This window comes from Betta splendens, chromosome 5 (genome assembly GCF_900634795.4).
Source record: "Betta splendens chromosome 5, fBetSpl5.4, whole genome shotgun sequence".
NCBI classification, from domain to species: domain Eukaryota; kingdom Metazoa; phylum Chordata; class Actinopteri; order Anabantiformes; family Osphronemidae; genus Betta; species Betta splendens.
The window spans coordinates 17,178,996-17,200,910 of record NC_040885.2 but is presented as its reverse complement, the minus strand read 5'-3'; the positions used below and the strand labels follow the sequence as shown (position 1 = coordinate 17,200,910).

The following is a 21,915-nucleotide window of genomic DNA, read 5'->3' as shown; positions in this document are numbered from 1 at the left end:
AGGCTGATGATGGACGACTGCGGGTCCGGTTTCCCTGAAGGCCGGTGGACCGGCGCCGGCACAGCGGGCGCTGCGGGTGTCAGCCTCGGCCGTATGATGATGTGTGCATCAGCCTCCTCCTAAGTGGGTCGGCCGTTTCCAGGACGGGCTCTACAGCAGCGTCCACACGTGGACCCGGGTGTGTGAGCGCCGGTGTCCTTGCTTCGACCTCCGCCTCCTCGCGCTCCTGCTCCACATCCCTGCCGGCCCAGCGCCACGTGCTGCTGCCGGGAACGTATTCCTCTTGATTTGCCTTAACTTTCATCCCGCTGCCGCGCTTCACCCCCTGGTTCTTTATTCTTAATTAATCATGTCAGTATTTTAAATAGGCCTCGTGTTAAACCTGACAGAAACTGGAGCACGACGCTGTTTACCTGCGGCTGCAGAGCCACGCTGGTCTGCAGGAGCTGCCACATCTGAGCCTGGAATGATTTCAGGAGGAAAGCTGTAATATTATTATATATTATATTTATATTTTAGCATTATTTTTTTCCTGCCAGAGAAGATAAACAGCATCTTTGAAGCCGAGCCAAGGTGAAAGCGCCTCCGCCTCCAGCTCCGACGCGGGGGCGCCCCGGACCCGGCACAGGTGGGGGCGATAATGAGGAGGCCGGCGGCGGCGGGAGCAAACGGGAGGACAAGGTTATTTACACCACGCAGCCGGTCGACCGGCCGGCGCTGAGGCGGTTTGTGCAGAGCCTCGGCTTTGACGCAAGTATTGGGGTCACGGCGGCCTCAAGGAACAATCGCGCTCCGCAGAGAAGTCAGAAGTGCAGATTCATTAAAAATACATTTGTGACAGCGGAGTAACAAATGGCTGTGGCTCCGCTCTGGTCCTGTTCTCCCTCCCCACGGTCGTTCATCATCCGCACTCATCGAACGACCCGCTCCACGCTCACTCTTCATTATTCGCTCTCCCCCTGCGTCTCCGCTGCGCTCTCTTACCTTTTGCTTGAGGGGGAAGTAAAACTCAGAAGGTTGTTCTGCTTCGAGGGAGAAAGGTGCATTCATGGAACAGGTCCCCGTGGTTCGGTCCAGTACCGAGGAGCAGCTCCCACTAAAGGCGCACACGCGGCGCCTCCGAGGCTCCACTTTAAAACCCCTCATATTCACACGAGTGAGACAGAAAACATTGAAGGCACGGGAAGAATTACCAAATGAAAGTTTAATCGTGACCATAAAAAAACTGGGTCACTGATGAAATAAAGGGAAAGACAATAAAAAGAATTCGATGAAAACAAATAGAACAGACTGAAGATAAAACCACAAATCGTAAATTAAGAAGAATAAAACTACACTTAAGAGTCTGAAATATGCAGCATGTGGAGGAAGTGCAGTAAAAGCAGACGAGCGAGGTTTATTTTATGATGATGAACCAAAAGTTATTCTAAATGCACATTAGATGCAGTGTTACTATGGCGACTGATATCTTAATTGATCTGTGATTAACTTGATGGTGATGATCTTTGATCCTGGTTCTGAGCAGCAGCTCCAGCTCAGTATCACAGCCTTCAAATGCTGCTGGATTATTATGGATTCGACGTGTATTTTATCTCGCGTCAGGATTAAGTTAAGTGAGGGCTTCTTTGCTCTCTTTGTGTTGCTTCATTTCATTTCCAACAAACGAAACCCGTAATTAACGCGGGTTCGGCCACAGATTTGCCGACCCCCTCCGCTGCCGGCTGCTGTGAACCGGAGGATAATTGGAATCAATTTTTATACGTTATCACTTCTGACAGATGCGCGAGGCTGTGGTGTGAAAAGGTCAAGGGTCGAGAAAAGCCCCCCTCCCCCCCTCCCCCCGGGGACCGGGATGCTGGAGGCATAAACACGTCCTCCTTGAATCAATAATCCACGCGAGCGGGTGCGAACGGGCCGTTTCACATCGTCGTCCCACTGTTCTCTGCAGAGCAGCAGATGCGAATGAGGTAACGACGGTCAAGGCAGGGAGACGTTACTACACTATTAATATTTCAGCACAGAGGCCTGAGACCATGCACCTTAACCAAATCCAAGACATGTCAGTCAAAACGCGCCAATATCTCACATGCGGTTTAATTGATCGGACTCATAAGCAGAGGTTTCTCTTTGACCCCAGCAGCTCACAGGGTCATGTTCTGCATTCCCCTCCCGCTATCATGCGTCTGGAAGTGTGTCAAGGAGAAAACACGACATTTGCATTTTATTTGTATTTATTTATTTAAAAATATTTAGATATGCACAGATATTTTGGGAATGTGGGCTAGTTGACATGGAGCTGTGTGAAAAGATAAAAGGGAAATGGTGAGTGTGCAGAAACGGGAGAGGCCACGACTGTAACATGCGCCGCACAATGAATGTGGGTTTAACGAGGCCCAGCTTCATTTGGCCCATTCACGTCACGCGCACGCTGATGAATAAAGGAGGAAAAGCTGTTAGCTGTCACAAATTTGCCCACGGAATCCTTCCCTGAAGGCCTCTGGGGGCTCTGCCACTAATGCAATAACAGGGCTGACAAATTGAGTTCCTCTTATTGCGTCCAACAACAAAGGCAGCGAGCGTGTCCTTGACTGGGAGGAACCACAGATGAGAGCCTGAGGAGGTGTCAAACCTGCAGGCGGCAGCACTCAGGAGAGGCGGCTCCCTATTAATCAGCAGCCTGTTGGGCTGCTGCTAAAGCTTCAGCAGCAGCTGCTGAAGCTACTGCTGCTGAAGCTACTGCTGCTGAAGCTGCTGCTGAAGCTGCTGCTGCTGCTGAAGCTGCTGAAGCTGCTGCTGAAGCTGCTGTTGAAGCTGCTGCTGAAGCTGCTGCTGAAGCTGCTGAAGCTGCTGCTGAAGCTGCTGTTGAAGCTGCTGCTGAAGCTGCTGCTGCTGCTGAAGCTGCTGAAGCTGCTGCTGCTGCTGAAGCTGCTGTTGAAGCTGCTGCTGAAGCTGCTGCTGAAGCTGCTGCTGAAGCTGATGCTGAAGCTGCTGCTGCTGAAGCTGCTGCTGAAGCTGCTGCTGAAGCTGATGCTGAAGCTGCTGCTGCTGAAGCTGCTGCTGAAGCTGCTGCTGAAGCTGCTGCTGCTGAAGCTGCTGAAACTGCTGCTGCTGCTGCTCCAACCTCTCCCCCCATCCCTCCTTCCTTTCTTTAACAGCCATACACTCTGTCCTGGGCATCATTAACACGGGTTGCCCATTAATTAAGAGCTCTCCCAGACGGACTCGCAAGGGTAAGAAAAGCCGAGAAGAAGCAGAGCACGAGAGAATTTATGAAGGAAAACAAGGAAGAAGAAGACGAGAGCCTGGTTCCACATTGTTCCACATCAGGGCTCTGGCTCTGCAGCTTGACTCGTTTCCCTTTGTTTTGTTGTGGTTTTTAACTTAAGGGTGAATAAAAAACCTTATTTACCGCTATTTTACCCGTATGAGAGAAGATTTCTGGACAGAACAGAGCAAAAGTGTGACAAACAGTGTGACCAGACGACAGCTGAGATAAAAGGGAGGAGCTCAGGATGGAACTGAAGGGATGAGGAAGATGATGAGACTGAAAAAGGAAAATGACAGCAAAGACGTGGAGCAAACGTCTCAGTGGTCGCAGGATATGCAGAGGGCGGGTAGGAGGTGAACGGGCCGAGTGCATCCAAATACACAGAAGACACAGTTTAATTATTTATTTGCTTATTGAGGCACTTTCGTCTCATTTCAAGTCACTTACATGTACACAAATAACAGCAGTGGATAAGTGAGGTTTTCATTTCAGCCTCTCAGTGAAAACACACGGAGCCTGAAGGTGGAGGGTCTCTGAGCAGAAGCCGGTGATAAATGTCTGTGTGGATGCGTAAAGTCTGAGAGGGTGAGAGTAAACAGACGTGTGACGGGAAGAAGAACCAATAAGAGCAGCGAGGATTCTGTGGACAGTCCGTCTGAAAGCTTCTGTGCAAACCTCATTCCTGCTGTAAAGCTTGTTTGACAAAACCTCTGCCGTAGATTCTATTTCCTCTATGAAATCTTCTCACTTTCACTTCAAAGCAACAAACACTCACAACCAGTTCCGACCACAAATAAAAATAGTTTCTCTGACAGAAAACTGGGCTTCAGTAGTAACTTTCTCTCTAAACTATAAAAAATAGACAAAGCATAAAATAGGACATTTCAGAGTTGCTGTTCGGTCGTCTGCAGGTTCAGCGCCACGTTCTCACCTCGGCTCAGTCGTGTTATTTGAGCAAACGCTGGAGCGAGTGGAAAACGTGATGGTTGATGACAGGAGACGTCCAGACTGGTACCAGCACATCAACTGGATTAATGACATGTGGACGAGCATGAGGGAGATTTAATGAAATAATGGAAGACCTCAGCTTCCGTGTTGTTTGAACACAACAGGACCTAGACTGTGTAACAGGGTCCTTCATTATGTGCAAACATACAGTATTTAATACTGCAGCAGCGTCTGTGGGAAACATACGGCTGAACATGTGAGACGGAAACAAAGAGACTACATCAGTACAAATCAAGATAACAGGAGGACGGAGGGAGAAGAAGAAGGAGGCTGGACTGGTCTCTGCAGCAGATGGAGCATCACGACTGGAGCTGAACTACAGAGGCTCCAGAGGAAGGAAGTCACCCGCCGCGCGGCTCAGTATTTACGGGCTCCTGCTTTGCCGTCCTGGGTCTGGTTGAAGGGACTGGCTGCGCTGGACGACTCGTGCTGTTGGTCAATGGACTGATAGGCGTCTCTGCTACGTGATACAGAGGGGAAACCTGCAGAGAGAAGGCAGACGTTCAACACACGCACGCACACACATTATTCATCAGCTCTAATCAAGCCTCGTTCGAAGCTGGGGCTTCATCACACTGTACTGTAGTAAATCCCACAAACGCCTGCTTCTTCACGCTCGCCTTTTTCTCATTCAGTGATTTATCACGCATTCTGGCGAATCCCTGTGATCTGGATTCCTCTGGATAAATATAGATCTCAACCGTCTTTGCCCACAGAAAACGCAGCAGTGTCTCTGATGACTCCTCAACTAAGCAACATTCCAGCTCCAACTCCTAATTCAGGGGCAGGACAGTGCATCAGTTTTACTGCTACGACTCATTAATCGTGACTTTTTGCAATAACGTCTGCATGCATTTAACAGCACATAAACATGTCCTATAGTGAGTCGTATGTAGGCAGCATACTGATATAATCCACCTGGAGCAGCTCGGATTCCCTGTGGTGCTCTGCAACAAAGTTCAGGCTCCACATTGTCAGAATAACAATGATGCATTTTTTAAATTTAAAGTCTGTTACTATGCACAAACCTGAACCATCTACCTGTGAAAAACTCACAGCCCTGCATAGATTTACTGCCAATATATGTAAGAAGTTTAAGAAAATTGTGCAAATGTCTTGTTTATTTTTTTATTTAAAAAAGGTAAAAATACACATATTTGGCCAATAAACTCTCAGCCACCTGCCAGTGTGTGAAAACAGGCCCCAGTCTTCAATTAAAAGTCAAAACTAACTTTACTCTAATTAGGATGATATGAGGATGCGCAGCAGCATCAGCTCCGCTTTAAATATATGCAAACAAAATACAACAATACAAATGAGGCATCTGGAGATTAAAACTATGAATAAAAGATAGACACAAACACATAATACAACAGACAGGAATACAAATATAACAACTACATGCTACGTAGACAGGTGATGAAACCTACTGCAGTTAGTAAATACAGAAGATCAGCGTTAAAACCTTGTTTCCCTTTTTTTGTCCTGCAGCCAGATTTCAGTCTTACTTCCTGTGAGGAAGAGGATTGGAGGAGGGAAATGATGAGGAGGAAGAGGCCAGAGAATCAATAGCGGCGACCTATGAAGGCACTGTCAGCACTATCCGTAGTGCATCGACTCTCCACAGAGGTCTCTAAGTCTGAGAGGTCAAAGGTCAGCAAGAGAAGAGGAGAGAAAGGGATCAGATCGCAGCATCACAGGAAACAACACAATTCAGAGTGTGACAAACAGACAGGGGTTCAGAAATGATGACACACAGGGAGAGACCAGGGACCCTGGTATGAGGATAGGGCTGTTTACACATAAACATGGTTAATTCATCTGTTTGCTCAAACTATAGGTTTCACCTTTACGAGGTCCTACCGCAAGAAGGCTGCTAATTAAAAGTCAGAGGTCCCAGGAAACCTGAATCAACGATTTCCTCACGCACCTGATTACCTGCATCCCCAAGCGCTAAATGCAGCAGGGAACCATGTTAACGCCAGCGGCGCAATCAGAGAGCAATTAAAAGAGACATTGTCTGGAACGAGCATCAGCTCCATTCATCAGTCGCCCGGCAGCCAATCACAGGCTAATGAAGGCGCCCGCTGTGTGTGTGTGTGTGTGTGTGTGTGTGTGTGTGTGTGTGTGTGGCGCCGCGGAGCCAACACATTCATCAGCGTTCAATTATCCCCCAAAAAGTCAGAGCGGCACAAAAGAAGTGCGAGGATCGTAATAAACGGCGCTCTCAGATTAGAAGGTGGCATTCGTCGATACAAATAAATCATTTCACCTTTATTTCTGCCTCCCACCGACTGCGAGCGCTCCATTTTACAAGGTGCAGCACATGTGGCAGCTCGGTGGGATTTCCCACAGTGAAGCTCTCCACAGACTGACTCCAAGTCCACAAATCAATGTCCCCACAGTTAATCAAGGAGCTCATGAGCGTCTGACTGCTCACTGGGACACGTGCACTTATCCTTCGTTTGCCTGTGGGAGAAACGGTCCAGAGAAGTCCAGCCCGAGCGAGTTTCTCCATGAACATGAACCCGACCAGAACCAGATCACACGCTGACTGCAGCACTGCGTTTCACAGCATTAAGTCCTGTGACTGGAACTCATTTATTGTGGTAAGGATTCCTCCGCTGTCCGTGCGGCTCCGCTAAAGGAAGTGACCGGTCAGCGCCGCGGAACGAACCCCGCACTCACGAGATGAACCTCGTCCGCTTTGGTAAAAGGCCGCTTCCTGTCATCTGCTTCTGTCGTCTCCAAAATGACGACATTCCAACCGCAAAAATCACATTAACCGTTCAGACTCATGGGGAAACTGGAACAGCTGCTTCCTGAGCTGACCTTAAAGGATCCATCACACCTACTATCACACTATACTGTTCATGACCTCTGCGAGCGGTGCTGATGTTCAGGCCCGGTTCTGTGCGTGACCCACAAACAGCCCAGAGTCGTGTTCCGCTGCGTTCTCACCAAAGTTGACGTTGTACTCGCCCCCGCGCTCGCGGTACATCTGGTAAACGAAGAAGCAGGAGGCGGGTTTGAGCAGCAGGCTGAGGATGGCCATGCCCGCGCTGAAGCGGAACAGGTCCGGCACCAGGTCCGGAACGTGGTAGAAGATGCCGAAGTGGACGATGTCAGTCAGTATGGTCACGATCATCCCCAGCAGGAACTGCGGACGCATGAGGACACAGTGGGTGAGGTTTCCAGATGCTGACGCGCAACGTGAACCCGTTAATGTCCCAACTCCACAGCAAAAAAAGGAAAGTCACCTCCTGCACACGCAAGAAGCAACGCAAAATGCAGAAACAGGCAGCGATGTCTCAATTCAGTGATTTCTCTACTGCTCTCGTTATGTCACACACTTGGATAAGATTGTTTAGTGGGAATTAGAACCTGAAAGGACTTCTAGCTCTGGAGCTAATGAAAACTAATGTGTAGAAGCTTCAGCGGGTCGGTCCGTCCTCAGGAACCGGGCTCAGACCTCACTACACTTTAAACAGGCTTCATGTGGAGTTTCACACACCAGCCCAGAGACGCATCAGAGGCAGCAGCATCTAAATGTCAGGAGAAGATATTTTCAAAATTATTTGAAAATATCTTCATTTTATTCCCTTCAGGTCCTGCCTTAACGTGACGGTGGAGGAGGATCGGCCTCATAGTGAAACCAGCAGCTTCATGTAGCAGAGTCAGAGTCAGAGTGTGTCCTGAGCAGAGCTTGATGATGACATCACTGATTAGCAAACCGTCCTCATGTGGTGCCTCTGCTCAGCAGGTGTCACTCAAGTCCCAGCAACAGTTTTTTCCCCTTTTTGAGTATTAGAGAAACATGTAAACATGTAATATTTCCATCTGTAACAGCTACTGTGATAAATCACAGCTCCGTCTTTCTCAGATTTCCGCTCGTTGCCCCAGATTCCACAGAAAAACGCGTTAGCGCAGCCACGGAGCCACGTGCCCATAGTTAGACTGCACGCGTCACATGATGTTTACAGTGCGACGTCACGGCACAGACTCACCATCAGCACCGCGTCCAGCGAGTCCCTCTGCGCCACGGCCCACACGCCGACGGCCAGGACGGTGAAGTTCCCCCACGCGTAGGACGTGGGCAGCCACAGCGCCATGCAGCCCCTGGAGAACCGGGGGGGGGGGGTTAGAGATTAGGTGTGTGTGTGTGTCTGTGTGTGAGTCTGCGTGTGTGTGTGTGTGTGCGTGTCTGTGTGTGTGCGTGTGTGAGTCTGTGTGTGTCTGTGTGTCTGTGAGCCTGTGTTTGCGTCTGTGTGTGTCTGCGTGTGAGTCTGTGTGTGTGAGTCTGTGTGTGTGTTTGTCTGCGTGTGTGTGTATGTGTGTGTGTTTGTCTGCGTGTGTGTGTGTGTGTGTGTGCGTGTGCGTGTCTGTGTGTGTGCGTGTGTGAGTCTGTGTGTGTCTGTGTGTCTGTGTGTGTGAGCCTGTGTTTGCGTCTGTGTGTGTCTGCGTGTGAGTCTGTGTGTGTGAGTCTGTGTGTGTGTTTGTCTGCGTGTGTGTGTATGTGTGTGTGTTTGTCTGCGTGTGTGGCACAGGGGAGAAATTCCTCAGCATTATGCAGAAAGCCCGAGCTCGCACTCACCACACTGTGAGGAGCCAGTGCACCAGGACGATGGCCTGCGACAGGAAACAGAAAGCTGTTTTTTAGGGTTCGCTTTGCAACAGGCTTTTTAAGATGCTTCTCCAACGACAGAAACGCTCGGACACACGTCACACGTCGTCTTCGGACCTTTCACTCCACGTTTAAAACAGTAAACGCTACCTGTTGAGCCTCTTTTAAGGAACGAGCGTGAACAGAGCGCTGCTCAGGTCGACTGTGAGTTAGCGCTTCTTCTTTTTACAGCCTCCACTATCATTTTGATCAACACACACAAAAGCAGTACTGTTTGGTTCCCTCTTTATTCAGCAGCAAAAAGGAACAAGTTCGAAAAAGAGCAAATGTCATCTCTGTGTTTTGTTTAATCTTCAGTCTGTGCTCGTCATCACTCAGGTTTGATGCTGCGTTTTCTAAAAAACTCGTCTGCAGCTCAACGACGCAATGAGAAGCAGGTCGCTTCGAGTGGAGCTCAACTCAGACAGTGGGACCCAAAGACACTGGACCATGAAGTAAAGCGCCGGCTCACCTTTAGGTTTATGGCAGGGATCTCCATAACAGGCCGTTTGCTGCGCAGCTCTGCCTTGATCTGAGTCACTCGTTCAGCTTGTTGCGAGGCCACATGAGAAAACACTGCAGGTCGTCTCTTACACAGACTTCTGGCAGAGGCTCCTCCTCCGCTGAGCTCAGTCGGCAACAGAAACCATGTGACGGCAGCCTGACTGCTTCCCGTGTGACTGAGATCCTCCTCACCCGCCCCCCCTCCCTCCCTCAAACCACAGCAAGTGTGCAGGGCTCACATTGGACGCAGGTCTGAAGCACTGATCACCTGACTGACTTCACCTGCACGACCGCCCTCAGCAGCTCAGCCTCCACCTGTACGTGTGTTTGAACTCTGATTAATATCTGCTCCAGCGTGTTAAGAATGGCATTGCTGCGAATGAAAAACGATTAATGACCTGTGTTAAGTGTGACTGGCGTTTGACGTCCTCACCATCACGCTGGTGTCCGTGTGAATTTAACCCTTAACTGTCCGTCAGTCACTGTGGAAGCTGTAACAAGGTGAAACGCTAATGTGATGGGACGTGTCTGTGTGATCACACACATCTGACTCATTCTTTGGCCTAAAATGAGCAAGACGGATATCTCCCGCCCTGCGTGCCAGTGTGACCTCTGACCTCTGACCTCTGCAGTGACAATGCACAAGCCGCGATCCGTCTCCCTAAAGTCTTTATGCTTTCAATCACCTGCTGTTCTGGTTGTGAGGTTTGACTGGGCCGTGGCACATGGATGCTAATAATGAGGACAAACTGTTCCTGGGTCAGCTAATGTCACTACGAACACATGACCTTTAACCTTTAACCTTTGAAGTGACATACGTGATTGAATGTGGTCCACGTTTCACTCACACAGTTCAATTATCGTCCGAGCGTCTTTTTAATGTGCCTGAAGCCGCGTCCGCCGCCGCTCCTGTTTCTTCTCCGCGCGGTGAAGCAGCCTCGCTGGTTAATTTCGTTAATTTAAACCCTGCGAGGCGCTGACGGCGGGTGGCGCGGGGCGGCCTCTGCCGGGACCGGGCCGCGTCTCATCCATCACTCGCTGGTGCCGGGCCAGGCTTCACGGCCTCCACGAGCGTCCCGTCAACGCCACTATTAAAAACACATCAGCGCTGTTTATTCGGCGGCTGTAAATCAGGCTGCACAATCACAGCCGGTGGTTAGAGGAGAGAAACGACTGCTTCCTCCTCCGTCTTATCAAATATTAATAGTGATAGATGCTTTTTGGGGGGGTTCAGATCGGAGACGCTCCGGATCTTATTGCCTGCGCTTGCTCTAATGTGTCGTAAGCTTTTCCATTAACAGCTTCTGACACAGTTCAGGGTGGTTCGGATCTAATGAGCTTCTGAGACGCGAGCACTCCTTTTATCGCATTTTGATAGATGGCAAATTATTAGGAAGGAAAAGGATGATGAGAAAAGATCACGTGAACTGTGTGAAGCCGGCGTCGTTGTCTAGTGTAAGTGAAGCACAGAAGAATGTTCAGAGGAACTTATTTGAATGTGTTTTCTTCCCTCCTGACGTTGGCTCCACACAGAGCAGCTACAGTCCAACGTGCTGGAGTTTGATTTATTGATGCACCAGTTGAATCAACCTCACATGATCCGTTCCAGGCTGAAACGCTCCGTATCTGCTGCTTCAGACTGTAAACACAGAGTCAGAGCTGGTTTATCCTAGTAAGTCTTTAATCATGAAAACAAAGGAAGCAGGGGAACACAATTTGCTTAATTACAGCATAAATAAAACATATGTGGATGTCAAACAATGGCCTTTTATCAAACTACCAAGAACATCGAGTGATGCGGCCTGTAAAAAAAAGCTGTTCCAACACATTTATATTTACAACACGGCAGCAGACGCATTCAAACAGCATTTACAAATGACTTTTAGGTGGTGGAGGTTCCTCTCCGGCGCTGGAGACTTTACGCTAAATGCTAAAAATGATTTGTAAACAATATTTGCGTGTGGTCAACGAGATGGAGACGATCAGACGTACGAGCGATGCTGAGACGCTTTTAGATCAATCAAAACCAAATCTCTTCATTTCTGAGCCTGGTCGGATGGAACAATAACAAACCTCCCAAACAAGCTCAGATGAAGCGCTTAAAGGTGACAACTGAGTGGCTTCGTGGGATCGTTTCACAGCAGGAATGGATCTGAACAGCCGTCACCTTTAAGCGGCGGCTTCAGCGAGCGTCCTGTCTAACGTCTCCCGGTTCCGGTTCCGCCTCGTCTTCATATAGTGATAAAGCCGCCGTGGTCGCTGCTCACCGACTCTGGCACCACGCAGCGCCCCTTCCTCCTGGTCACGCGCCGCTTCCGGTGGAATTTGGCGTAACAGCGGAAACCTGGAGTAAAAGACGGGGGTCAGACAGATGTGGGCAGATGTGTGGCTCCAGCGCATCCCCACACGACCGCACTCACCTTCCTCACACATGCAGTCGTCGTAGCATTTGTTGTTCAGGCCTCGGTTGTAGAGTTTACACTCGTGGAGCCTCAGGTCACAGCAAGAGCCTTCAACACAAGCGCACGACGTTCAGCGGCCACACGCGGGCCCAGAGACGACCTCACAGCTCCTCATTCACTCATGCACGCAAGCATCGTCATCCTCACCGGAGAGACAGTCCAGGTGGTGGTCGCACGGCTCCACGGCGTCGGCGTCGGCGCTCGCGTTCCCGCTGCTCAGGTTCTTACTGCGCCGCTTGTCTGCAGCCAACACAGAGGAGGAAGAGATGGGGCTGCTGATGCTGCTGATGCTGCGGATGCTAAGCTAACGCTAACGCTGTTGCTAAAGGCCCACCTTTCTTCCTGGATGACGGCCAGGTGTCCACGGGTTTCATGTCCTCGTAGTCTGTCCAGTCAAAGAGCGTCATGTCCAGCGTCGGCATCACCTCGCCCTGCGCTTTTCCACGGCCGGAGCGCTGGAAGTTAAAGCAGCAAAGCTGAACAGTGCGTTTGTGTTGAACCATTCTGCGTTCACGTTGTGCTCGTTCACTTCAGAGCTGGTGTGAGGCCACACATGAAAGCAGCTCTTTTGATTTGTGAACCCACTTTTTAGACTCTTTTGCTTTTTGCTGGTTGGTGGAATTCAAAATGTCATAGAATGAACTTTTCTGCTTCGTCCTTGAGGAAGTTAAAGTCAGTAGTTTGAGGCTTTGTGCTTCACATCAGTTGCTTTGTATAAAGGCAGGAGCGTTGCTCCAACTCTGTGTGACACCTTTATTCAAATGACGGCAGATTTCTCTATTATAACTTAATACACGAAGGCCATCAAACATCCTCGCTGTTATTCCCCTCTCAGAAGAAGCCAAATAGAAATGTTACACAGTATAATTAAGTCAGCAGGACTGGACTGATACGCCTCCTGGGGAACACTTCTATTATCAAAAGACGAGTTCTTTATGGAAGCAGATCCATACTTGTTTCCTTTCACCCTCAGGAAATAGGCCTGTAAGGAAATATCAATTAGATTAATTGCAGAGGGCCACAGACTTCAGCTGTGCTGCTCATTAAACCATCAGCAGATCGAACATTAATTAAGGAGCCTGTGTCACTGAAGCCGGCTTTTTAATTTCCTTTGGCTGAATCATATTTCATGGTCACACTGTCGCAGGTTTTCTAAAGGTTTCACAGATGATTCTAGAGTGAAGAGTTGAGACAGCACATTGGCTTTTTAAAATGTTGATTGTTTTCCATTAACATGTTTAAAATACTGTTTGAGTCAAACACACTGATCGTGTTTAAACATACAGAGCACACATCAGCTTTTCCCTTGACCTGCTGCTGTACAAGCTGCAATGAATATAAAAGCAATTCAGGAATCCTGAAATTCACGTTTTTTCTAAAAGGCCTCGTTTTGAAACATAATTAAAGGCGACACAAGAAACGATGTGAATCTATTCTCCTTGGTTTCGACAGATGCACATCTGAATCTCATCACAGGCGTTTGTCCTGACGCTGGATCCAATAAAGGAGGAGAGCTGAGCTCCAGAACACAGCGCTGCTGACCTGCGTGCTTTTGATCCCGAAGGTGTGGTTTTATGGGAGAACTTGGACGTATCCATCACACACACTGGGCCGTGAGGCAGTGAGTGTGGACGGCTGGGGGATATTTTTTACCAGCAGCTCTTTCACGCTCACACTGTAAAGAGTGTCATTTCTATGATGAGCAATGTGGGTTGCAGCAGCATAATGGCAGTAATGGGGCCCATTTTCAGCCCATTTCCCCCCTCAGTGCGGAATCACACAGAGGCACAACAGACACAGCCTCTAATAAGCACACGGGCTTCGCCGGGGTTACCTGGGGTTTGGTGGAGGCCGGGGGCAGTGTTGGGGGATGCTCGTTCATCACCGTGGCAACCATTGAGGAGCCGGAGCCAAACATGGGGGAGGTGGGTTCACTGGGCGGTGTCACGCTGTGAGAAGGGGAGGCAGCGGAGGAGAAGGAGAAGGGAGGATCCTCCAGCAGATCTCTGTCCTTCAGAGCGGAGCTGAGCTCAGGCTCCAGAGGGAACGCTGGAGAAAAGAAGGCAAAGGCTCTAGAATGAGCACTTATTCATCAAATGCTCGAAATATTTGAATAAAGTGCAAAATGAGGCATTTACTCCCTTCTTGAAACCTAGTCTAAACTCCCAAAAAGCTCTTTAAAGGCGTGAGAACCGAATGTCCTCACTGTCCCAGTAAAATCTATGGGTCCTCACTATGTAGCAAATAGCAGGAAACACACAAACACATGCATAATAATATAAACGCAGTGGAAGCACGGAGAAAATTGAAGTTTTCATTATATCTGCATGTCACTAAGGAAAAGTGTGATCTAATCAAAAGCTAAACAGACTGTGCGCTAAGATGCTTTGTCAGCTGCCGCCCCTGAGGCCACCAGTGAATAGGAATGAGCTTTGAAGTTTCAGTTGATCCGATGTGGTCTGGACGGGACTTCCCAGACTTCTCTGCAGTCGACGTTCACCCTGTGGCTCCTCATGCTTTTAAGCTGAGTGAAGGACCGGATCGTTAGAACGCACCTTTCGCGTGTCGGCTCTTGTGTCGACCCCCTTGTCTCCGGGGCTCAGAGTGGTGCCCGTGGCCCCTCCCCTTTCCCGTCCCCAGGAGGTGGTTCTGCGACGGACTCTTCGCGCCCATCCGGGCCCTGTCTCTTTCCCGGCCCGGGCCCATCTCCAGTCTCACCGGACTCATGCCCTCCAGGCCGGTGCCGTCATCCTCGGGCCGGGCCAGGGGGTGCAGCGACCTGTGGAGGAGGGGCCGGGCCCCTTTGGCGCCCTGGGCCTCGTGCCTCCCGCGGGCCCTGCTGTAGGCGTGGCCCTGTGGCCCGTGGGGGGGGTACTGGAGGGTGTTGCTGCCACCTGCTGAGGTCTGAGCCAGTCTCCGTTTGCCCCGAGGGGAGCCGGGCTCGGCGCTGCGAGCCAGAACCAGGGCGGCGAAGAGGAAGGCCAGGAGCAGAGTCCAGGAGAGGGCCATGGTCCCGACGGATCAGTGCCACCTGCTGGGAGGAGAAACAGCACGTCAACTCTACAGGTTGTTGAACTGAGACACACGGAGCAATAAACCTGAACAGCGTTCACTGTAAAGTTATGTATCATTTCCCAAAACCTTTATATACGTTAGCTTCTCCAGAACAAAGTAGGATCCTCCAGTTCCATTTGGTTTATTATGGGGTTTGTTATTTCATATCCTTGTGTTGTGGGTTTCTACATAAAGCCATTCGATGCAATACTTTCTACCTTCAATACCTTTCATTTCTGGTGCTGGAAAAAAACAATTTCCAGGGATATATTAAAAGCTGTTAAAACAAAAATCAGGCTGGAGGCTCTAAATGTGATCTCCATCCTAAACAAATGCATAGATGACAAGATTCCCTCCACGCGTAGCCCCTTCTCAAACGTGGACCCAGGCCTCTCCACAGCATCCTGTTCCATCACCAATGCTAAGAACTCGTCCTCCGACACCCTCGGCCTTTCGGGGCCCATTCATCAGGCAGAGAGACAGCAGGTCCTGTGCTTCCAGCCCTCGCCCCGTTTCCTCGGCTCCTCACTCTGTATGAGATCCCACGCCGCACACATCCTTCATCGCTGCCTTCCCGGGCGTCTCTGGGGCCTGCCAGCCGTCCCTTTCATTACAAAAGTCAACATGTCTGAGAGGTGTGACTGAACTGAAATATGAGCTTCTGTGTATCTGCCACCCAGCACCTCGTTTGAATGTGAATAAAGTGACTAAGACGGGAGCGAAACAAACCTCCCATCTTACTGTATCGAGCTATAGGAGAGTCAGAGCTACAGGAGAGTCAGCGCTACAGGAGAGTAAGAGCTACAGGAGAGTCAGCGCTACAGGAGAGTCAGAGCTACAGGAGAGTCAGCGCTACAGGAGAGTCAGAGCTACAGGAGAATCAGCGCTACAGGAGAGTCAGAGCTACAGGAGAGTCAGAGCTACAGGAGAGTCAGAGCTACAGGAGAGTCAGAGCTACAGGAGAGTCAGCGCTACAGGAGAGTCAGAGCTACAGGAGAGTCAGCGCTACAGAAGAGTCAGAGCTACAGGGGAGTCAGAGCTACAGGAGAGTCAGCGCTACAGGAGAGTCAGAGCTACAGGAGAGTCAGCGCTACACAACAGGAGCAAAGAGAACACATGCTGTTGTTTATGTCAACATCCATCCATCTATTTTCCAAACCGCTTATTCCCATATGTGGGGTCACGGGGGTGCTGGAGCCTAACCCAGCTGGCTATGGGCAAGAGGCAGGGTACACCCTGGACTGGTCGCCAGTCCATCGCAGGGCAACACAGAGACAGACAACCATTCACACACACAGAGAGCAACCTAATGCATGTCTTTGGAGTCTTTGGACTATGGGAGGAAGCCGGAGAACCCGGAGAGAACCCATGCAAACACGGGGAGAATGTGCAAACTCCACACAGAAAGGCACCAGGGCCGCCTCCGGGAATTGAACCCAGAACCTTCTTGCTGTGAGGCATGTTGACTTATGTCAACATATGAAGTATTAATTTCACAAAAACATTAATACTACATCAAACCTCAAACTAACCTGTGTGTAAAACTAGAACGAGCCCATTCTATGGAATATTTGATTATTGGAAATAATTATTTAAATCTTTTACATCTAGCAAATTGTTTTAGATTTGATAAAATAACAAAATAATTTTAATTATCTTAATTCAAATACATTTTACAATTCATTTACTTTTTGCCTCATTTTTAATGTACTGTACACCTTGTTCCCGTTCTGTCGTACTTATTATTGTCCAGTCCAGTTTGCTGACGTCTCCTCGCGGCGTCACGGGCGACGACAGGTTGTAGTTTTGTCCTTTGTTGTACTTTAATCAGTGCATCACACAGACACGCGGCAGCAGCGCGGTGCCGGGGGAGGACGCTCCTTTGTGTTGAAAGACAAATGGCAAAAGAGGGCACACAGAAAATCGATGAGGGAGAAGCTCCGAGCTGCCGCTGGTGCGAGTTGGAGCTGCCGCCTTCTCACATCCACACAAACGCACACTGTGGAGGAGAGGACGCTGTCGCCCTCAGGGACGTCTGGGTGCAGCCTGGACCCCCGGGACCAGCCGGAGCTCTGGGGCCTCCACCAGCTAAGGAGCTGCGGAGGTGAGAGCCTTTATCTCCGGACGGGCCCTCGGCGTGTCGGGGGGGGGGGGGGGGGGGGGCAGGATTAGGCTCCGTCTGTTTCACACGGTGGTCGCTCCAGGTGTCGAGTGCAGTCCACCGGCAAAAGGCTGATTTAGTCTGAAAACAATGGGAACTTAACCAGACTACGGGTCAGCGCTGCAGGTCTGTGGTGCATTTAAAGGACACTTTAACATTTCTGGATTCGGGCTTTAGGCGCTCTCGGGCCCAGACATTGATGCTACAACTGTAATACTGAAAACAGCAGCAGCCGCTCAGCTGGAAAGAGAAACACTGAACACAAGGATCAAATATCTGCCACCAACGCTTCTTCACCTCCTTAAAGCATCTCTGCTTTGTTTTATCCATTATTTTAAAGGGATGTTCTTACATGTTTTACAGTATGATTCACACATGAAGCGCTTCTGTGATTTAAAGCAGAATTCAGATTCAGATGTTGTTCCTTCCGCTTCTTAAAACAACCTTCACATCACTTTCTAGTCGGCTCCGGATTCCGTCTTCAGCCTTCACGCACCTTGAGCGCAGAAATTAATTTCCTCCACATGAAAGGAAGACGCGTCACCTCCACAGAAACAGAAGGCGCCGCATGTGAAGCGCGCGGAAGCTGCCGTGCCAAAGGGAACGCGGGCAGTGACGGAGTGCGACGCCGCGTCTGAGCACAGCGGTGTCCTGCTTCCTCCCCCGGACCTTGATGTGCCGCTAACAGGTGGTCCTTTGAGGAGGCGCAGGATGAGAGGATAATGGAGCACAGCGGGGGGCGCTGCGACTTTTAGGCTCCGGCGCTGATGAACAAACCTGCGCCTCCTGCCGGGCCTGTTATCACGGCTGAGTGCAGCAGAGGAGCAGCAGAGGAGGCGTCTGCTGCAGACGCTCGCGTGAGATAATCCACATTCTGACTGAGCTGGGAGTTAAGTTTTCTTGGGAGTTGTCTTGATTCTTCATCGAATAAAGGCCCAACATCAGCGTCTGAGCTCCGCGTCTAAAAGTGAACAGTGATTTTTATTGTTTTGTGTCTGGTTCTGAGGCGACGGGGCTTTTTTTGGAACGCGATAACGCCCCATAAGCACCACTCAATCATAACAGCTGCAGGGCTATTACCAGATGTCAGTCAAACCACAGGGTAATGAAAACGCACATTAGACCATTAGCGACTTGGTAAATGATGCGTCAAGATGTTTTCCCCAAAAACCTTCAGCTGTTGTCAGGAAAATTTACCGTTCTTCACAAAAACATTTCAAAACAGCGTTTTTGGAAACTCAGAGGCGTCAACTTAATCAGATCCTTTGTAAATAAAAAGCTCCAGAACAAAGATAACAGATACCCAAACATTCCTCAGCTTGATGGGAGGATACAGAATTTGTAATGAAATGGAAAAACATAATACTGGATGATGACGCAGCACATTTGATCATGATAATGATGCAATAAAGCATTTTCTCAGGGATTAAACCATTAACTGTTTAAAAAGGCCAAAAGACATTTTATTATCGTAGCCAGAGACGCAACCATCATCACATCAGACTGTGGGTTCAATAGAGGTCAATAGAAAGTGGAGATTTCCTTATGATGTCAGGGGGGAGTCAGAAGTCATATGGTGCAAACAGGAGGGATGAGGTCATAGACACAACACAACGTAGGCAGCTTCACTCCTCACTGTGACCTCGGGTCGCGGTTCCATCTGAACCTGAGATGATGCACAGACAGAACACGCAGACTGAAAGTAGCATCTGTTTATGTTTCCAGCAAGTGGGAGCTGAAAGCGTGCTTTTAGTCGGGTCCTCATCAGCGCCACCAGGGAGGCATACATCACACGCGGCCGCATCAGCGCCGGGCGACCCGGCTGCAAATTACACGGGGACGGATCTATTGGAGGCCGGATGATGAAGCTGTGATGAGATCAGAGCCCTCACTCAGCCTGTGATCAATCGGTCAGTCCCATAAGGACGGGGGCACGTCTGAGGCTCATTATAGGAACTACAGCTGGAGCGGAGCCCGAGGAGGCGAGCGGGAGGTGCGAGCTTCACCTGCTGTGAACGCGGAGCTCCAGGAGCCATCTGCTCCTGTTGTTCCATCGCTCATAGCAACCAGCGGGGCCATAAGGATCCAGCAAACAAAGACTGCACAGGCTTCAGCTCGAGCGGAGCCGTCATGTCAGGCCCGAGCCGCCCTCCGCACCCCTTCCTCCTCCAGGCCTCACGCAGGGAGCCAGATTAAAACCAGCAGCGCTCCCGGTCTATTAACGCACGGCGACCAGTGGATCCACTGGAGCAGAACGTCATCATCCACCTATTAATCAGCCTCTTGAACCTTGGACAAATTTGCAGATTTATTACATGCTGTCAACGTCTGCTTTAAAAGAGACACAAGCGGAAATAAAGTGAAAAACTGACAAACAAACGCGTGGCTGTTTGTGGCACAGACGCCATTCAGCGATCGCTCGCACGCGCTCATTTTAGATCCCTCATCTCGAGTAAAACAGGTCCAGAGCCGCCGCATGATCACGAGCATCAGCTCAATAAGCAGCACTCAAACTGCAGCTCTGTGTGAGAAACCGCTGCCGAGCTGCAGTTAACACCAAAACGTCACCTTCTCCGGGGCTTTAGCACTAAAAACGCTTTGTCTCCCCAAATCTCCAGCAAACAATGTCAGTGGGTTCACGGAGCGACTGGAAGGTTTGCGTTGGACGCCGAAGCCCCTGGAAGTCACGCAGGCCCATGAAAAAGGGCCATACGGAAGGTCCATCTGTCAGCAAGCGACACGGAGCCGAGCGGCTGCAGGTACAAGGGAGGAACAGGGAAAGCTCACACACACACACACACACACACACACACACACACACACACACACACACACACACACACACACACAGGCGCGATCCAAGAGCGCTGCGAGACACAACCAGCACCAGAAGCAGAGCGGCCTCCCACAGAGCGGAGCGGGAGCGAGACAGACAAAAGGAGGGGGGGGGGGTGTAACATGTAACACCAGCAGAGAGAGGGAGTGACACACAGACACAGAGCGAGGACTCGTCTTAATTAGAACAAAGTGTCATTCAGGCCAGAAATCTCTTAAACAAAACAGAGCTCAGGCTTCTGAATCCAGGACACGGTGCATGGGAGCAGTTTGACCGGTGAGCAGACGCAGCCGCAGACGCAGCCGCACACACAAACGCAGCCGCACACACAAACGCAGCCGCACACACAAACGCAGCCGCACACACAAACGCAGCCGCGGTGTGTGTGAGTGTTTTGGGCTCTTATTAAGTTCCTGTCAGCTGGAACCATTAGCGCTGAGCGCCTTCAGTTTCACACCAAGGTGGACGCAGCTCCATCAGACATCAGTGTAAAACGAGGGACTGGTACCTCGGACCGTGTGCTGCTCGAGGGCACGTGTGCAGAGCGAACCCCTTTAAACTGTAGCTCGCACGGACTCGCTCCTCAGATGAACCCAAAGACAAGGAGGTGGTTTGATTTCCACATGGACCCTGAACGTAAATAAGAAATGTGCACTTGAACATCAAATCACTGTGGCCTTTTATTATCTATTCAACGTTTGCATAAATCATCTATTAGTTCCTCTACTTTGTTTTTGCCCGAGGTTGACTCCGTGTGAGGTCCTTCCACAGTTCTTCAGATCTGATGCTTCCCTGCTGATTGACTTGCTATTAATTAACATCCAGTCCTTAATGTGAGTCCACCAACGCTGCTTCTGTGCACGGCTGTTCACTTTTAATTGCATGGTGTCACACTGACACTTCCAAGTTTAATCTCTTCCCTCCCTGTTGCCCTTTTTATCTCTCTCTCCCTCTCTCTCTCTCTCTCTCTCCTTTCTCTATCTCCCTCATTCCATCTCTCGCTCTTTAACACACGCACGCACACACACACACACACACGCACACACACACGCACAAAATGAGCTGTCAGGGTGAGATAATCGCTACAGTCGTTCCCACATTCTCTTCGCCATTTATCTAACGTTTTCCTTTTTACTGCGATCTGATTTTAAAGCGTGCCACAAAAGTTAAACTGATTAGAAGATGAAATCGTTTTTATTCCGCCGGATCAAAGCAAATGGAATTTGCCGTTTGCAAAGAGCCATCGTTCCCTCGCCCACGCTTTCGTTTCCGCCCGTGAAACGCTCGCGCCAGTTACGTTATTAACTTTTCTGACATGATTAAGGTGCGAAATCGCTGCGTTTTCACGCGCGGATCAGACTCGCTGCGAACCCGTGTCAGACTCCACGCAAAGTCCCAACGGTGAACCTCATCAACCCGCATGTACAACACATGAGCAGTGTGAACGAAGGCGGCTACGGTGTGCGCGAGGTCCGGAGACGCGCGTAAAACAGCATCAAACCCAGAACAGAAGCGCTGTTTTCTCACCTCCGGGCTGTTCGTCGGCTTTTCCTCCTGTCGGTGTTTGATGCTGGAGGAGCAGCTCGGTCTCGTGGCCGCGGGCTGAGGGACTGGAACGCAGCGCAGCAGCAGCAGCAGCAGCAGCTCCCCTGTAGTCCGCTCTCCGCGTGCCCCAGGATCTGCGAGCATCCCGACCGGCTCCTGCTTCTTTTATGAGTAGGAGAGTTGAGCCGCGCCGGGCGCGCGCCCCCGTGCGCGTCCCCGCGCCGGGACCGGCCGTGTCTCTGAGGATCTTGTCCCAGCAAGTCAGCAAATACAGTGGGGTGGAAGTGCCGCATTGGGCTCGTGCTCTATTAGTGTTTAGGCGCTGGAACGGAATTTTATTTCTGTCAGGTTTGGAGTTGGGTGATGTGAATACAATGACTTGATTTATTCGTTTCTACAGCTGATAAAAAGAAT

At 50.2% G+C, this 21,915-nt stretch overlaps 2 protein-coding genes across 4 annotated transcripts; both read right to left on the bottom strand.

Annotated features, from left to right (window-relative positions):
• Positions 1 to 3,656: 3,656 nt before the first annotated feature.
• agtrap (angiotensin II receptor-associated protein) lies at positions 3,657 to 9,619 on the bottom strand. 2 transcript variants are annotated; one of them, XM_029150485.3, is made up of 5 exons: positions 9,412 to 9,608; positions 8,871 to 8,905; positions 8,284 to 8,395; positions 7,238 to 7,436; positions 3,657 to 4,758 (listed from the first exon to the last, which is right to left on the bottom strand). In XM_029150485.3, exons 1-5 carry the CDS (start codon positions 9,436 to 9,438, stop codon positions 4,634 to 4,636), a joined length of 498 nt encoding a protein of 165 aa, XP_029006318.1. In that variant the 5' UTR covers positions 9,439 to 9,608; the 3' UTR covers positions 3,657 to 4,633. The 2 variants fall into 2 exon arrangements, with proteins under 2 accessions (XP_029006318.1, XP_055364839.1); XM_055508864.1 differs by lacking the exon at positions 3,657 to 4,758 and adding an exon at positions 5,486 to 5,915 and having other exon boundaries at positions 9,412 to 9,619.
• Positions 9,620 to 11,103: 1,484 nt separating this feature from the next.
• Positions 11,104 to 21,688, bottom strand: draxina (dorsal inhibitory axon guidance protein a). 2 transcript variants are annotated; one of them, XM_029150433.3, is made up of 7 exons: positions 21,484 to 21,688; positions 14,461 to 14,936; positions 13,740 to 13,954; positions 12,240 to 12,360; positions 12,053 to 12,145; positions 11,864 to 11,953; positions 11,104 to 11,787 (listed from the first exon to the last, which is right to left on the bottom strand). In XM_029150433.3, the coding sequence occupies exons 2-7, from the start codon at positions 14,912 to 14,914 to the stop codon at positions 11,675 to 11,677; spliced, it is 1,086 nt and encodes a 361-aa protein (XP_029006266.1). In that variant the 5' UTR covers positions 14,915 to 14,936; positions 21,484 to 21,688; the 3' UTR covers positions 11,104 to 11,674. The 2 variants fall into 2 exon arrangements, with proteins under 2 accessions (XP_029006266.1, XP_029006265.1); XM_029150432.3 differs by having other exon boundaries at positions 14,461 to 14,939; positions 21,484 to 21,686.
• Between the last annotated feature and the right edge of the window lie 227 nt (positions 21,689 to 21,915).

Excerpts from the sequence above, each read along its gene's own strand:
- agtrap (XM_029150485.3), bottom strand. The coding sequence starts at position 9,438 with ATGGAGATCCCTGCCATAAACCTAAAG. Across the intron at positions 8,906-9,411 it reads TCCCTGCCATAAACCTAAAG|GCCATCGTCCTGGTGCACTG; the intron begins GTGAGCCGGCGC and ends TTCCTGTCGCAG. Across the intron at positions 7,437-8,283 it reads CGCTGGACGCGGTGCTGATG|TTCCTGCTGGGGATGATCGT; the intron begins GTGAGTCTGTGC and ends ATGCGTCCGCAG.
- draxina (XM_029150433.3), bottom strand. The coding sequence starts at position 14,914 with ATGGCCCTCTCCTGGACTCTGCTCCTGGCCTTCCTCTTCGCCGCCCTG. Across the intron at positions 13,955-14,460 it reads CAAGAGCCGACACGCGAAAG|CGTTCCCTCTGGAGCCTGAG; the intron begins GTGCGTTCTAAC and ends TCTTTTCTCCAG. Across the intron at positions 12,146-12,239 it reads GCCGTCATCCAGGAAGAAAG|ACAAGCGGCGCAGTAAGAAC; the intron begins GTGGGCCTTTAG and ends TGTTGGCTGCAG.